This window comes from Equus quagga, chromosome 8 (assembly GCF_021613505.1).
Source record: "Equus quagga isolate Etosha38 chromosome 8, UCLA_HA_Equagga_1.0, whole genome shotgun sequence".
Lineage (NCBI taxonomy): Eukaryota > Metazoa > Chordata > Mammalia > Perissodactyla > Equidae > Equus > Equus quagga.
This window is the reverse complement of record NC_060274.1, coordinates 63,858,411-63,874,458: the sequence shown is the minus strand read 5'-3', so window position 1 is coordinate 63,874,458 and position 16,048 is coordinate 63,858,411. Positions and strand designations below refer to the sequence as shown.

Genomic DNA, 16,048 nt, shown 5'->3' with positions numbered 1-16,048 from the left:
CGTACTTGAGAGAAGATGTTTTTGCATCCACGAAGGTGTCTAGTCCAGCTCTGGGCACCTAGTACCCTCTAAAAAACAAATAGAGATTTAGGCCTTGCTTTTCCCAATCTCCTCCCCAATATTCCCTTCTCATTCCCAAAAGAAGGCTGCTCCATTTCTTCTAATAGTCACTTTCTCAGAGAGACCTTCCTTGCCCACCAAATCTAAGGTTTTGAATGTTGGAGATGTAAGTCTACCCCTCAGTAGTTTATGCACTCTTAAGCACTACTCAGAAAAGTGGCAGCTCAATCAATTTGCTTATTTAGAAGGACAAAGTTCAGTAAGAGTTAGGCAAGTTGTATCTAAGGTAGTTCCAGACGATTATATCCTTCAGGTGCATTTTCCTCATAGCCCTAGTCTTAATTTAATGCATACGCTTACTGTCCTTTTCTTGTGTAATGCCTGTTTTCCCCACAAGTCTATAATCTCCATGAGGGAAGAGATCATGAGTATTTTGTTCCCTATAGAAACAGCTATTTCTTAAATAGTCATTTGTCTGTTACACATTTTGTAAATATTTTCTCCAACTGTGTTGTTCATTTTTTAACTTTAAATATTCTGCAGTCAAATTTGTTCATCTTTCCATCATTGCTTTTGAAGTTCCTGTTATGTATATTTTAAACTCCTTCCGTGGAATATGTCCCTAGAGGTGGAAAAATTGAATAGACATTTCTTTAAGGGTCTTGATGCATTTTGTCAAATTGGACACGCCCAGCCCTCTGACAAAAGTGAGACTTGCATTCTTAAAGCTCTACCAGCAGCCTTATGGTATTAGATTTTGCCAGGCAAGCTGGACAGAATTCATTTAATGCTAGGTAAGCACGCATGAAAATTTCAGGAATCAGTAGCCTCAAGCAGGGATGCTGTGTTTAACATTGTGTACAAGGGGCAAACTTCAGTACCTGCCCCCCTCCCTGACCCATTAGCACTGAATCATTTGATAGTCCTCTCTCACGGTTTACCTTTATTCAAATGAATGCACAGATTTGTCCATACCCATTTCCCTCAAATAATTACCTTTGCTTTACTTCTGTAGCAACTAGATCACCTCCAAGATTGTGGTCATTCTGAGAGTAGAAGTGTCACTCTCTTTCTAGGTCACTCTCTAATCATGGTAACACATAGTGTCTTAGCCAACTGGCTAAACAACTTGACCTGGCTTTTCCAGCCCAGCTATCATAATCATTGCCAATTATAACAGGTCCCATCATAGAGAAATGACATAGAAGAATGTAACGTACTGTGAAAGGAACTTGGTAAATATTATTGAATGAGATGACATGGAGACAAAAAGTTTGGTGACCTCAGTTCACATTCAGCCCTTAGCCATCTCTGTGAACATCAAATGACTTCAACTGATCTTTAATCATCCTCCAACACACAGGGAGTAGTTCTGGGTAAGCCAGGTCAGCACTCAATGGGGCTTTCCTAAATTAGACCTGCCCGTAATGCATCATTTCCATCACCTTTCCTCTGAAAATTAAAGAGTATAATTCTTTATAAGACATATTTTTGCCTATTCCAGATCATACACACACGGTAAGAAAAATAAATGTATGTTTTACTGCTACTTCTGTTCTTAGGATGTAATCCAGGAAAAAGAAGGGCTTTTTACCTTAAATTTACTTGCTTCATGAGAGAGAGTTTTATTTTGTCTTTTGGCTTCTTGAATACATTTTTTGTTTTGTTTTTGCTTCATCGAGTTATGCAAATACACAGCTATGTAAATAATAAAGGATTCAGAGTACAAACAAGTACATCATAGTGGCACGAAAACCTATCTCCAAGGGGACAGCAGGTAGCGCAGTGGTTAAGTTCACACGTTGCACCTTAGCGGCCCAGGGTTCCCAGTTGGGATCCCAGGTGCGGACCTACGCACCGCTTGGCAAGCCATGCTGTGGCACTGTCCCACATATAAAGTAGAGGAAAATGGGCACGGATGTTAGCTCAGGGCCCATCTTCCTCAGCAAAAAGAGGAGGATTGGTGGTGGATGTTAGCTCAGGGCTGATCTTCTTCCAAAAAAACCCCACCTATCTCCAAGTGGAGATGCAATTTGGAACTTTCCTCCATGTTTCCACAACTCTTTAAGCTTGAGCAGCAACAATGCAGGGTATAAATCACAACATGCATCAGACATGGTCCCAGCCCTGATCTTTTTCAGAGGAGGGGGCTCAGAGAGGGACAATATAAGAACATAAAGAACTACAATACACTGTAACGTCATAGTGTCAAAAGCCATACTTGGAAGGAGGAGAAGGCAGAGGCAGTCAGGAAACATCTCCCACAGCACAGTTTGTGCCCGACATTTACGGGGAGAACAGAATGTCTTAGGCAAAGCTTTGGATTAAGGACATTTTGTACAAAGGGAACAGAGTGAGCAAATTACTTGAAGGGAGAAAAAGGGGAGTCAAACTGACAAATGGATCCCTTTTAAATTTCATTTTTAATTAACAGAGTTAAACCTAATGGAGAGAATACACATTCACATTACTGGAGAGAAACAAATTGATGGCCTTTTATCACCACAAGAAAAGGTAAATGTATTTTGGGCAGCACCTCAAGTCTCAGCAAAAGGAACTTCTAGTTCCTGACATGTGGTGTTCTCTCCTGGAGAAAATGCTGGAAGAGCTCTTTGGGCGATTTACTCCTTTCGTTGTCCAATGGGAGAGAAACCCATACTTTTGGACGCACTTATTGGTTACTGTAAAAGCCCCGCTCTGAGCAAGGACCAATTACATCCCGGAGCCCCGATTCTTGGAAATAGTTTCTGGCCGGGAATGCGTGACATTGAAACAGCCTGTACTCGTAAACAAGGACGAGTCTGGGCGGGACCCCAGCCCACGCGATCCCGGGCCCTGTCCCAAATGGCTTGTCTTGAGCCCACGTACCTCTAGATGTCCGGTTTGGCTTCCTCCTACCTCCTTACCGTACCTCACAGTCTCGGGCACTGGTGCCAAGCCTCACCGCGGGGCCCGCGGCCGGGGGAGGGGCCCACAGTTCTTTATCTGAGCTGATTGGCGCGGCCCCAAGTTCAGGACGGGACTGTACGTCCCACTGACTCCTCCCCCCCGGAGTTGGCGGGGCGGGGGGGGAGGTGCGGGGAAACAGATAAAGCCGCGGGAGGCGGCCGGCGGTGGCAAGATGCGAATTTGATTCTAGAGCCATTCAGTGCCCCTGCGACTCACTGCTGGGCTCCTCCGCCCCGAAGGCCCCCCGAAGCTCAGCGCAGGGCAGGGTGCTCGAGCCCGCCAGCACATCTGTGCGCTCCGCCTCTCGTCGATCCCAGGTTCTGCTCCCCGCGGCTTTCTCCCCTCAAGTCAGACGCAGCCCCTGCCAGAGACGTGGGCATCGAGATGAAGGCGGCCCGCTTCGTGATGCGTGGCGCCGGCTCGCTGAGCGGCGCCGGCCTCGTCCCCCGCGAGGTCGAGCATTTCTCGCGCTACAGCCCGTCCCCGCTGTCCATGAAGCAGCTGCTGGACTTCGGTGAGCGGGGACGTAGGGCCGGGCGGGGTGAGGGGTTTGGGGCTGGGGAGTTGCCATAACTTTGTGCCCCAGTGCAGGGAGGCCTGGGCTCTTGGCTTAAGACAACTGAGATCCGCTTTCGTGCTGAACCCTGGGGCCTCGAGGCCAGCGCACCTTGCCTTTTCTGGGATCTGCCTTCTTTCTGACAGTTTTTGCCAACAGATCAAGGCCACTTACAGCCTCGCTGATGCTGGATGGTTTGAGCTCACCTTTCCTCCTCTTTCTGTCCAAAGCATGCGGTCAAAATACTTTTTGCCTTCAGTCACCATTTAACAATGAACTAGAAACTTTGTCCCCTCCTTCATGGCATAATACTTCTTGAAGAAAATTCCTAGTGCTATAAAGTAGCCTCAAATTAATTAAGGTTTTATCCCTTAGCCACTCTCCACCCGTCCACAGGGTACATCTCTGCATTCCTAACAAATTTCTTTGTTTCTTTACCATTATAGTTTTCCATATGTTTGCATTACTGCTGAAAATATTTACAAACTTTCTGTAGTAATCTTATAAGGAAAATTTGAAGGATTTAAATGTGATGTAATTTATCACTAGTCTAGAAACATCATGGCTCCCATCCCACTCGCTTATGCCCCCTCCAATTTCAGATCTAGAACTCTGTGAACGATGTTATCTCATTGACATTGTGGTGTTGACTGAATTCTGCACTCTCTTATAAGTACTGAGAGCTGTAGGATATTCTGACTTCTTGGAAGTGAATCCTTTTCAAAAAGAGAAAATAAGAATTCTCATATTGGTCACTTTAAAAGAAAAAAGAAAGAAAAAGACAATGAAGAAGAAAATACTTAGTCCTGAATTATCTATAAGCAGTAATCCAACTGATGGTGAAATATAATTTTATAATGTATGTGCATGTGTTCAGTATTGGATGAGTAATTCTATTCAAATGTCATTTAGACATACTTTTTTTCCAAAAACTAAATAAATGTTATTTATCACAGGTTCCGAAAACGCATGTGAAAGAACTTCTTTTGCATTTTTGCGACAAGAATTGCCTGTGAGGCTAGCCAATATCCTGAAGGAAATTGATATTCTCCCTGATCCATTAGTGAATACATCTTCAGTGCAATTAGTTAAAAGCTGGTAAGTGGTGAAGCGTTCTAAACCAGTCTCTAGTTTCAAGACAGTTATCTGAGTATGAATTCTTATAATATATTAACATAATTGGAAAACAGGTGGTCTGAACAGTAAATGCTTTTGAAAGATGTAAAGAATGTTTTATTAACTTAGAGTCAGTCATCATAAGGGCAGTTATAAGGCTATAAACAGACATTTTTTACTCTGAAAAAGTACATACTTTCACAATACAATTTTTACTTCTAGAGGAAATATGAGAAATAATTGACACTTGCAATTTTAGTTTTGTATTTTAAATAATAAAAGACAGTTTCATATTTCAAAAGGAATCCTACCCTAGAAATCAATACAAATGAGTACTATTTAGAGAGGCCCTAATTTTTGTTACTAACAAGCAAATTAACAGAGCAGGCTGTGGGTTCAAATCCTGCCTCTGCCTTTTCCTAGCTGTGGAATCCTTGGCAAGTGTCTTCAATACTCTATGCCTCAATTCCCCCTTCTCTTATTGAGGGGAATAAAGTATATGCCTCCAAGGGATATTTGAGTGTAAGTGACTGAAGTAAGAGGTAAAAAAGCACTTAGAACGGTACCTGGCACACAACCAGCACTCAGTTTCAGTTTTATCATCTCATTTAACAAATAAGGGTGCTGAAGCTTAGAGAGGGTAGATGACCCACAAGAGCAGATTTTCAGAGAACAGAGCCAGGATATGCACTGCAGCAGATATGCACCAGAGCCTCACCCTAATCTGCTGACTATACAGCGTTTTGTTCATTGATTCAAGAAATATATGCATTCCACACCCATTAAACAATGACAATCTGAAACACATATTCAATCCATAGTCTTTACTGCTGCTTTCGAGACTTCTACCCACACATGAATGAATGAAGTAGAAAGAAATATGAAATCTTTCTTAAAAATTTCTAAATACTTTTGCTATAAAAAATGAAAACATTTGCCAAATAAAACTGAATATTGCTCTGGAATAGTTAAACATAAATTTTAAGTTAGAAAGTTGAGGGTTAAAGTTGCATCTTTCCTTTTTTTTAGATATATTGTTTTCCAAATGTCTTGGAGGAAATTTGTCATTTTAAACATAATGCTTTATCTTTTCAAATCATTTTAAAAAGGCAGTCTGTTTTCAGCCACTTGGATCTGACTATTTCATTTTCAAACTTAAAGCACACCTATTGCTTTGCAGGTATATCCAGAGCCTGATGGATTTGGTGGAATTCCATGAGAAAAGCCCAGAGGACCAGAAAGCATTGTCAGAGTAAGTTCTGTGAATTAGACTGAGTGTCTAAAACTTTGGCTATTTCCAGACATACTCCTAAGATATTTTTTAGACCTAAATTAAAGGAGCTCCAACCCTGAATAATAAATAACTACCCCCTTACAAATGACAAGTTCTGTCTTGTTGCTTTCTTAAAGGTGATAATGAATTATGGCATTGAAAAATGATGCTGAGTAGGAACAAGGGTAGAGGACTTTTTTTTTAAGGAAATCTATCTTTACTGTAAATTTGGTCCAGTGATTAGATTTGTAGGAGGATTTACTATTACCTCATATTAATGCATTGGAGACTAAACATTTCCTTTCAGAGTAACTGACAGTTTCTATCTGTAAGAATAAGAAATAAGAATATTTCCTGAATCTGACAAGAAATTTGGAAAGTTTTTTTCACCATGGCATTCTAGAGTCATTTTCAATTTTAATTATTTTTAATTACTATTTTTTTTAAAGAGAAGGCTTATTGAACACCTAGAATGAATACACCAGTCATAAAGCTGGTATTTTAACATGTAAGCTAAAAGGAAAATAAATCTGTTTATGAAATGATCTCTTCTACTATAGTCAAAGAGACTGATGAGATCCTTAATAAGGCTACATCCAAACATTTTATCATTTGATTTGTTTAAATGGGTACTTAGAAAAAGCTTTGGCCTTCTTTGAAGTAATCTAAGGAATGTATGTGAATGAAACTTACTTGAACTTTCACTAACTGTAAACATATTTTGTATTAGTTTTGTAGATACTCTCATCAAAGTTCGAAACAGACACCATAATGTAGTTCCTACAATGGCGCAAGGAATCATAGAGTATAAAGATGGCTGTACAGTTGACCCAGTCACCAATCAAAATCTTCAGTATTTCTTAGATCGATTTTACATGAACCGTATTTCTACTCGGATGCTGATGAACCAGCACAGTAAGTTAGCTCATCATGGTCGTGTTATCCAAACACGAGTATAGAATATAAGCCATACTCAAACTAGATGTTTCGCTGTTCGGTGGGTCACGTTCTTTCTCAGTGGTAGTTTTAATCATTATTATTGTGATTTCTATAACAGTATTTTTTCTTTTTATTTTTCAACAGTTCTTATATTTAGTGACTCACAGACAGGAAACCCAACCCACATTGGAAGCATTGATCCAAACTGTGACGTGTCAGCAGTGGTCCGAGGTAATTTTTAGATTTCTGCATTTGCCTTATTGAAAATATACACTATATGATTGATATATCTATAGTTGGGGTGACTTTGTGAATGAATTTGTATTCAGAGTGTTCCATTTATATTTTTATAAATAGTGTCATGAAGGTCCTTTGCTTTTGAGAGTCAGGGGTTTAAGCGTTCATTTATAATATTAAAGAAAAAATCCAAACATCAACGGCTAATGTGCTGTATTCTTATATATTGTATTTGATCTCTGAAGTGTGCATATTTCCATTGCTACAGCTAGAACTTAAACACTGTCTTAACTTTTTCTTCAATAAAATATTTTAAAAGCTTTTTTTCATATTCATAAACCTGTACTCTAATGAATATTTTAGATTAAGGGTAGTATACACACTGAAGATCACTTGAAAATTTTACTTGGCATAAATTCATTTCATCATTATTAAAAAAATTTTCTATTCCAGATGCCTTTGAGTGTTCAAAGATGCTTTGTGATCAGTATTATTTAACATCTCCAGAATTAAAGCTCACTCAAGTGAATGGTAAGCTATAAATTAATATGTTTTAATCTATGGAAAATTCAGTGTTCTCACAGTATGATTGCTTCTTGTAAATACAAAGCACCTTTTGTGTTCCTTTTTTCCCTTCTGAACTTTCACACAATTTCTTTTTGAAGCCAAAGTTCTCTTTATCTCAACTGGAAAGTTCCAATTGAGCATGTTTAGTCGCTAATGACGATTCATAAAGAAGAATGGTTTAAACAAATAATTTGGGATTTAGTGGAGCACCTAAGTTCCAATATCTTAAATGAAAGAAAGTTTGCTTACTACAGAATATAGGGGATAGGGAGGCCAGAAGCAGGAGAAACCACTTGGTAGCGGAGCTCTCCGCCTTAAGAGGTCACTCATAAGACCTGGAAAGAAAAATACCTTAAATTATACTGTAAGACGTAAACCAGTCACAGAAGGACAAATATTGTGTGATTCCTCTTCTATGAGGTATCTAAAATAGACTCATAGAAGCATAGACTCGAATGGTGGTTGCCAGAGCCTAGGGGGAGGGGAAAATGAGGAGTTGCTATTCAATGAGTGTAAAATTTCAGTTATTCACGGTGAATAAGTTCTAGAGATCTGCTGTACAACATCATGCCTATAGTTAACAATACTATATTGTACACTTAAGTATTTAAGAGGATAGATTTCATGTTAAATGTTCTTACCAAAAGTTTTTAAAAATTATACTGTCAGTGTATACCACTGTTCTGAAAGCAGAGCGTACTTCAATAGCTTCAACTCTAGGGTGTATGAAAAGATGAAGTCTTCCCACATGGACTGAAGTGATTATATGATGAATGCAAGGCACTGTTTTTATCTTCTCCCACAGTTGCGTCTCAAAGCAAGACAGTGTACTTCAATTGGAATAACATTCTCCTTTCAATTCAAAGTAAACATCTATTCCAAGTAATAGTTATTCAGGAATAATGTTTGTTGGTGATGAAAGTTAAAATTAAGTTGCTCAAGTTGAGAGTAGCCTAACTCATGGATTGGGAAGATGCAAATATAATTAATTGTTAAACTAAAATAGAAGTACAAATAAAGATTGAAAAACATCTCTAAGCAATAACAGCGTGGTTGCATAATACTTGTAGATAGACTGCTTGAACTCTGATAAAATAAAGAGGGAATTGTGCCAGACCTTGTGTTCTCTGATTCAAACTTGGCCAATGCCTGGGACACCAAAGAATAATACTTTTATTTTTCTTTTCAAACAGTATTATGAGGTTTTTGTTGCTGTTTTCTTTAGCTGTTTGGTGAAATTTAAGCATGTTTAGCCTATAATGTTTGGGTCATAGAAATCAAGAATAATTAGATGTATTTTCCCCATACATTAAAAATATGAAAGTTATAGCTAGCATTAATTTTGATGTTACACTATAAACACTATATTTATTTTTTCTTCCTTCTTAAAATGCATATAATTTTAACTCTGAAGTTGTCCAGTACAAACGTTTTGGAAATAGAAACAAATAACCCATCTAATCTAATTTAGAGCACTCTTCTTGTCCACTTCATTTGAGTTTGTACATTTGTAGAGAAATGCAAAAATTAATCACAGAGCACTAGGTAGCAACGGTAGTAGCATTTTGAAAATCAGCCAGTTGCGTTCACTCTTTAAGAGGTAGATTCTAGGGTAGAATTTTGGAGCGAGGAGGATGAGGGGTATTCCAGTACTGTTTAAGTCAAAAATGTTAATCAAATAGATATGGAAGTTTATTTTAATGAGATGTTTGTTTACCAATTCTAAATGGGTTTAATTTTTTCTAGGGAAATTTCCAGGCCAACCAATTCACATTGTGTACGTCCCCTCTCACCTTCATCATATGCTCTTTGAACTATTCAAGGTATGACACTTCAAAATAGTTGCAATTTAGTTTTTTTAAAAAATGTTCCTTGGTTACTTTTATTTTCCTTCATTATTTCCCACTGAACAGGAGCCTTACTATCTTCTCCCAAGCACACTTCTGTGCTTCTAACAGAAAGAAGCTACAGTTAATGTTTGAAAGGGTACATGCAGTTCTTTGTAGCATCAACACAAATTTGAGAATGCACAATACGATTCATGATGTCTCAGTGTTCCCTGTTCCCATTATTTTTCAAGTGTGCAACAAAGCACTAGTCATTCATGCATTCGTTAAGGAAGGTCATGGGACGGATACTTCAGGCAATGAGGCGTTGTTACCTCCACCCCCACAGGCAGATCTGACTCCAAATCCAGAGGTTCAAGTCCAGAATTACTGTAGGTGGCAGGGCCCTAACCTGAGTCTATAATATACTTGGAGGACGGTAGGTAGGTTCCTTCAATGATCTGCTTTAATGTGCATATGTATCAGCTGGGGGTTTTGTTAAAATGCAAATTCTGATTCAGTAGTTCAGGAGTAGGGCTTGAGATTTTGAATTTCTAATAAGCCAAAAGGTGATGCTGCTGGACCACAGGCCACACTTTTCTGTAGCAAGACTGTAGGGCAGTGCTTCTCAAACTTCAGTGTGCGTTAGAATCACCTGGAAGGCATGTTAAAATGCAGATTCTTAGGCTCTTCCCCAGAGACTTTGATGCTCTAGGTCTGAGAATTTGCATTTCTAACAAGCTCTTAGAGGATGTGGATGTTACTGATCTGGGGTACATGGGTGCTAAGAATGAAATCCTGTCCTGGACTCTGAGACCAAACTAAAACTCTGCACTTACACCAAAAGATAGAAAACACCTGAAACTTTATGATGCTTCCCAAGAGTCTCCTGGACTGGAGAGGAGAAGTGTAAAAAAAGTGAAATCTACCTCTAATTCTGATAAAACTTTCTCAAAACTTACTGTTTCCTAACATATTCTAATGGTAGTGCAAAGAGGTATTGATTGTACCAAAAACATCTGATCTGTTTTATTTCACTTCAGCTAATGATTAGTACTTAATATTATACAGAAACCAGAAAGCAGATAACCTACCAGAAGAAGGTTAGAGAGGAAAATGGGTGAAATAAACCAAAACTTTGTATGAGATTCATCAAGTTGTCTGAAAACGTGTTTGAATTTTCTTCTCTGTTAAAGAACAAACGATACTTTTTTGTGGATTTGATTTATTTTTTAATTGAATAGTCCAACTCATGGAGTTATTTTGCCATCATTGGTAAAAGCTAAGATGATAATAAAATGCAAATTGAAATTTAATTTAGAATTATTTGCTATCCTTTTAAATAGTAACAGCCTTTTCCCGCAAATTTTATAAAAGCCAATAAATTGGTTCAATGATTCACTGTTCATTTGTTATGTAATAGTCTTTAGTGCTTGGATGTAAAATGTAATAGAAGGACAGAAAAGAGAGAGCCAGGAAATGGACTATAACGACCAATTTCTACATTTAAATTAAGCTTACAGATAAGAACTTGACAGCCAGCAGAATTGTTTTCCCATTAGACATTACTCCCAGGAGCTATATTACATGGTAAATGAATATTTTTCATTATACATCCTGGATGACGCATTCATAAATGGCTATTTGCAGAGCTGTTTTACTACGAACTTGAAAAAATAGGAACGTTGAATTACCCTCCGTGCTGCTTTGATTTTAAACATAAAAAACAGTTATTTATTGTCCCTCCGTCTTCCGCCATTGAATTCCTATGGTTTTGTTTTCTTTAGAATGCAATGAGGGCAACAGTTGAACACCAGGAAAATTGGCCTTCCCTGACACCAATTGAGGTGATTGTTGTCTTGGGAAACGAAGATCTTACAATTAAGGTAACCATTCTCTGTTTTTCTTTCGAGTCTTTCTGGAGAGAATTAAAAAAGAGTCAGTAATAGTAAAGCTCTCTGCTTGGAGCAGAAGATCAAAGTCATGTATACCAGGTGACTTTTAAATGAAGGAAAGACATTTTTATGTAGACAAATGCACATCGTTTTTAATATGTAGCTCTAATGACTTGTTTTTTTGTTTAAGATTTCAGACAGAGGAGGTGGTGTTCCCCTGAGGATCATTGACCGCCTCTTTAGTTACACGTACTCCACGGCACCAACGCCTGTGATGGATAATTCCCGGAATGCTCCTTTGGTAAGACCAATTATATAGCTAAATTCATCCCAGCCACCTAGTTCTAAATGTAGAGGAAAGATTACAAGAAAGTATTTAGGCAAGTTAATCAATTTAGTTAAATTGGGCATGGAGGCTGTGAGAAAGAATGATAAAGCAAGCTAAAAATGGTGAAACAATTCTACAGAGTCTCTGAATGGAAGCAGAAAATATTTATCTAGGTTCTAGGACATCAGTATCAGGGAAAATAATAACTCCTTCCTATATTTTGTATTCCAACAATCGTGTCCACCTCTTTACCAATAACTGGTCTTTCCCCTCTAGGCTGGTTTTGGTTATGGCTTGCCAATTTCTCGTCTCTATGCCAAGTACTTTCAAGGAGATCTGAATCTCTACTCTTTGTCGGGATATGGAACAGACGCTATCATCTACTTAAAGGTAACCTTTAAATTCAACAGAAAAAACCCTATTTCTGGAAAGATTGCTTCTCTTACAGCCCTGAGTTCTATGGTCCACAGCGAATACCCCAAACTGAGTTAATGCAAATAATGAACACAAGTCAGTCTGTTTTCTGATGGTGTGCGTAGATATACGATTTAATATTTAATATGGTAACTTACCAGAAAGGAAGTGGTGCGAGGCTACCTGCCTCCAGTGGCAAAACTGTTTCTCAAGAAGCATATTAGTTTCTGAGTCAGGAGAAGCTCCAGTGAATTTTTTATTTTTTATTTTTTTTTTTAAGATTGTATTTTTTCCTTTTTCTCCTCAAAGCCCCCCTGGTACATAGTTGTATATTCTTCGTTGTGGGTCCTTCTAGTTGTGGTATGTGGGACGCTGCCCCAGCGTGGCTTGATGAGCAGTGTCATGTCCGCGCCCAGGATTCGAACCAACGAAACACTGGGCCGCCTGCAGCAGAGCGCGCGAACTTAACCACTCGGCCACGGGGCCAGCCCTCCAGTGAATTTTTTAAGGCAACTCCTTTTGGCATCTGTGAGAATAGCTGTACTTTTGTTTTATTTAAACTTGTGGGGAATATATGCTAATAATATTCTAGCCTAGAAAAATAACTGCTATCAAGATACTCAAGACCTTAAGCTGACCTTTTTGGAAATCCGGGGAAAGGAAACCCATTTAGAATTTCCTGTTTCAACTTTAAAATTTGGTGCATGTTTTATCTTTTTTTTTATTTCTGGTACAGCCTCAGTTTATTTGTTAAGGTCACTGTCCTGATTCTGTTATTCATTTGTCAACTATTTTGACTGAAAATATATTTACAGATATTAGGAACTAGAACATTAAGCTTCTAGACTCCCATTTTGTGCAAAGGAATTTGCCAAATGGCCTTTGACCATCTGAAATAGTTAATGTATTCGATTCTTAAATAAGCAAAAGTCTTCAAAGTATTGAGAAATATTGATAGATTATAGATTTATAATATCAGATTTTAATACATTAATAGTATCAGATTAGGATTCTCTCTTTAGCAAAGATACAAAGAACAGCTCTGCTATTCAACTCCATCGTATCAGCAATATCCAAACAAGGGACATGTGCAAATGTTGAATGCAAATTCTGTCCCCTAATTTAGAATCCTGTGTGTACTATTTCAACCCCTATAGGGTGGAGATAATATTTATTTTTTAGTTTTCTTTTACACAATGCCTAGCATGTTTTGGGCTCTGATGTGCTCTTATTACTAAATCAATTAAAAGAATATATTTGAATGTTTGAATGCTTAACCTCTGAGTTTATTTTGAGTAATCACTTCAAGTACAAATTATGCCATGAATAATTTCTTTGGTTTGATTTTTTTTCTCTTCCTCTTCTTTCAGGCTTTGTCTTCTGAGTCTGTGGAAAAACTCCCAGTCTTTAACAAATCAGCCTTCAAACATTATCAGATGAGTAGTGAGGCTGACGACTGGTGTGTCCCAAGCAAGGAACCAAGGAACCTGGCGAAGGAAAAAGTGGCCATGTAAAGAGGGGCACACTGGACACTTTAAGGGATCAAAGTGGGTCCATGCCAGTGCTGCTTCCTGAATGTTTGCGTGTGTACTTTTGTCTCCTCAAAAACAAACAGCAGCAAAATCTCCTTGATCAGTACATTGATGAGAAGAGGAACAGCTCGTTTCTATGACCCAGGAGAGCATATTGCGGGATTTACAGATGGCTGCCTCTTTATTCTTTAACTTAGAATAACTCAAGTTTATATCAAATCCTGAAGAAGAAATAAGCCTGTTTTCCATTTGTTTATCAAAAAGAATGAGAAAAGGAGTGAAATGAAGATGTACAGTAGCAGTTTCAATAGACTGATATTTTAGGCCTCTGGTTGGTATCATAAGATACTGATATTTATTGAATATCAAGTGTCAGTATAGCTGTATTTTCCGACAGTCAAAGGATGGGGACTTGGTTTGCACTATATGGTTAGAAATGTACATCCTGTATATATCTGTGCACTTTAGGGAGGAAAAGCTGGTGATTAAAGGAACATTCCGTTTGAATGAGGAGGGAGTCAAAACGTTTTATTCGAAGGTGCAGCCAAGGCATTGGGCCTATGTAAAAACTCAGAAGAAAGCCTCTTCTGATAAATAAAGTGCCTTTATTATGCTGCTTTTCCTGTTCACACTTCACATGATACGTGAACACTGATTGCCAGGTGCCTAGTCTTGGTGAATTTTAAAATATGCACTGAATTCAGAAAGTTGTGGTTGTAGGGAGAGAGGAATTGCCAAAATGATAGAAAAATATCTCTCACCTTGTTTTGTCTATAAATTGGAAAAACCAATGTTAGGAAAAGAAATCACGCATTTAAAACCTAACTCAGTAGAAAGGACCTTTCTCTACCTTGCAGTGGTGGTAATCTAAAGGCATCCATTTTCTAGGCTTAAAAAGATGTGTTTTTATATATTTAATTATATTTGCTACACTCCAGCATTAACATGTCTGTAAAGAAAATTCCTAATTATCAAGTGGCTCAAGAACATTAGAATTTAAATACTTCTTGGAGTATTTTTGAAAAACAGCCTGGGAGCAAGAGGTTTCATGCCAGGATGCTTTCATTTGTGAATCATTGAGATTGAGAGCTGATGAATGAAAGCTGTAATGTCTATGCAACTTTTGGGAAGTTGAGGAATAATATGCAGGTTGACAGGCCAGTCTAGCACATTACTCTTAGAGAAGGAATGGGAAAACAAAAGAAGGAAAGCGGAAGGAATGAAAGAAGAAGGAAGTAGAGAGAGGGAGAGAAGCAGAAGGCAGGCATCTTGCTATATTCCCCACAAATTACTTCAAGAAATGATCCATATTTTCATGGATAAATTATTGGCAAGAGGATGAATTGGTGTCTTTCAAAACGGTATGTCTTCTTTGAATGACTCTCTCGCTCTTGCAAGATAATAGGCTTTTGTGAGATAATGAACTCATCTATTTCAAATTAATAATTAGACGGGAGTACAGAAAAAATTAGAATTGTCTGCATTGTAGGATAATCAGTCCTGTCTATATGTTGAATTTAACGTTTGTGTTTAATTTTATCACGGCCTGGTGTTGTGATGCTTCTGGTAGTGGCCAGAGAAGCCTCAAATTGCTTGTTGTGGATTTCAGAAGTCCTAGACAGTGACTTTTCTTGAAGGTGGGACTCTGGCTCATCCATTAATTGATTACACAAAACTATTTGCAATAGGTTATTTGACTTTTCAGTTTTTACTCAAATTTAAACTTTTTTGCGTGTAAATACTTTTATTTACCAAAGATTTAAAGCAGTTGATTAATTAATTAACCCAAACACTGTGAACTATCTTTAAAACACTAGAGAAAAAGAAAAGTTGGTATCTCAATAACATCAGCTGTGTAAATGGAGTTCTGTAAAATAGAAACCGTCTACATTGGTATTTGCAAAATCTGTGAAGAGCTTTAGGATTCTAGTGGACAGATACTGAATGTTCAGGCACATTTAAATTATTAATGTATAAATTGTGTTTTTATCTCCAAGCTATGTACAAAGAAATGTGATAATTTTTATAATAAATATTTTTTATTATAATGGTAGACGTTGTCTTTTAAACTTCTTTACTCAAATTACTGGCAAAGTACTAAGAAGAATTTGAGATAAAATTTTTCTTCCCTTTACATTCAAGTCTAACTTATCTACATATTTGGTATAGACTTTTAAAAGGATGGAAAGCAAGTTAAAATCTTAATGTTCAAATAACAGATAAGTACTTTACAGCAGTCCAGAAATTTCTGATTGTCCTATGCTTTTCATGTATGCCTCAATAACACATAGTACAATGTGTGTTTATCTGCATAAATATATTCAATAATCATTTTTGCAATGCATATGTTCTCTAC

General features: G+C 37.8%; 1 protein-coding gene across 1 annotated transcript; it reads left to right on the top strand.

Moving 5' to 3' along the window:
- The first annotated feature begins 3,198 nt into the window (after positions 1-3,198).
- On the top strand, positions 3,199-15,745 carry PDK4 (pyruvate dehydrogenase kinase 4). The gene is made up of 11 exons (XM_046670171.1): positions 3,199-3,523; positions 4,522-4,663; positions 5,862-5,933; positions 6,685-6,869; positions 7,038-7,124; positions 7,584-7,661; positions 9,444-9,520; positions 11,311-11,409; positions 11,609-11,719; positions 12,023-12,136; positions 13,531-15,745. Exons 1-11 carry the CDS (start codon positions 3,394-3,396, stop codon positions 13,672-13,674), a joined length of 1,239 nt encoding a protein of 412 aa, XP_046526127.1. The 5' UTR covers positions 3,199-3,393; the 3' UTR covers positions 13,675-15,745.
- Positions 15,746-16,048: the final 303 nt, after the last annotated feature.

What these genes read in the sequence shown, in the direction of transcription:
- PDK4 (XM_046670171.1), top strand. Translation starts at nt 3,394, where the DNA reads ATGAAGGCGGCCCGCTTCGTGATGCGTGGCGCCGGCTCGCTGAGCGGC. An exon ending in GTGCAATTAGTTAAAAGCTG is followed by an intron (nt 4,664 to 5,861) that starts GTAAGTGGTGAA and finishes ATTGCTTTGCAG; the next exon opens with GTATATCCAGAGCCTGATGG. An exon ending in ACGAAGATCTTACAATTAAG is followed by an intron (nt 11,410 to 11,608) that starts GTAACCATTCTC and finishes TTTTTGTTTAAG; the next exon opens with ATTTCAGACAGAGGAGGTGG.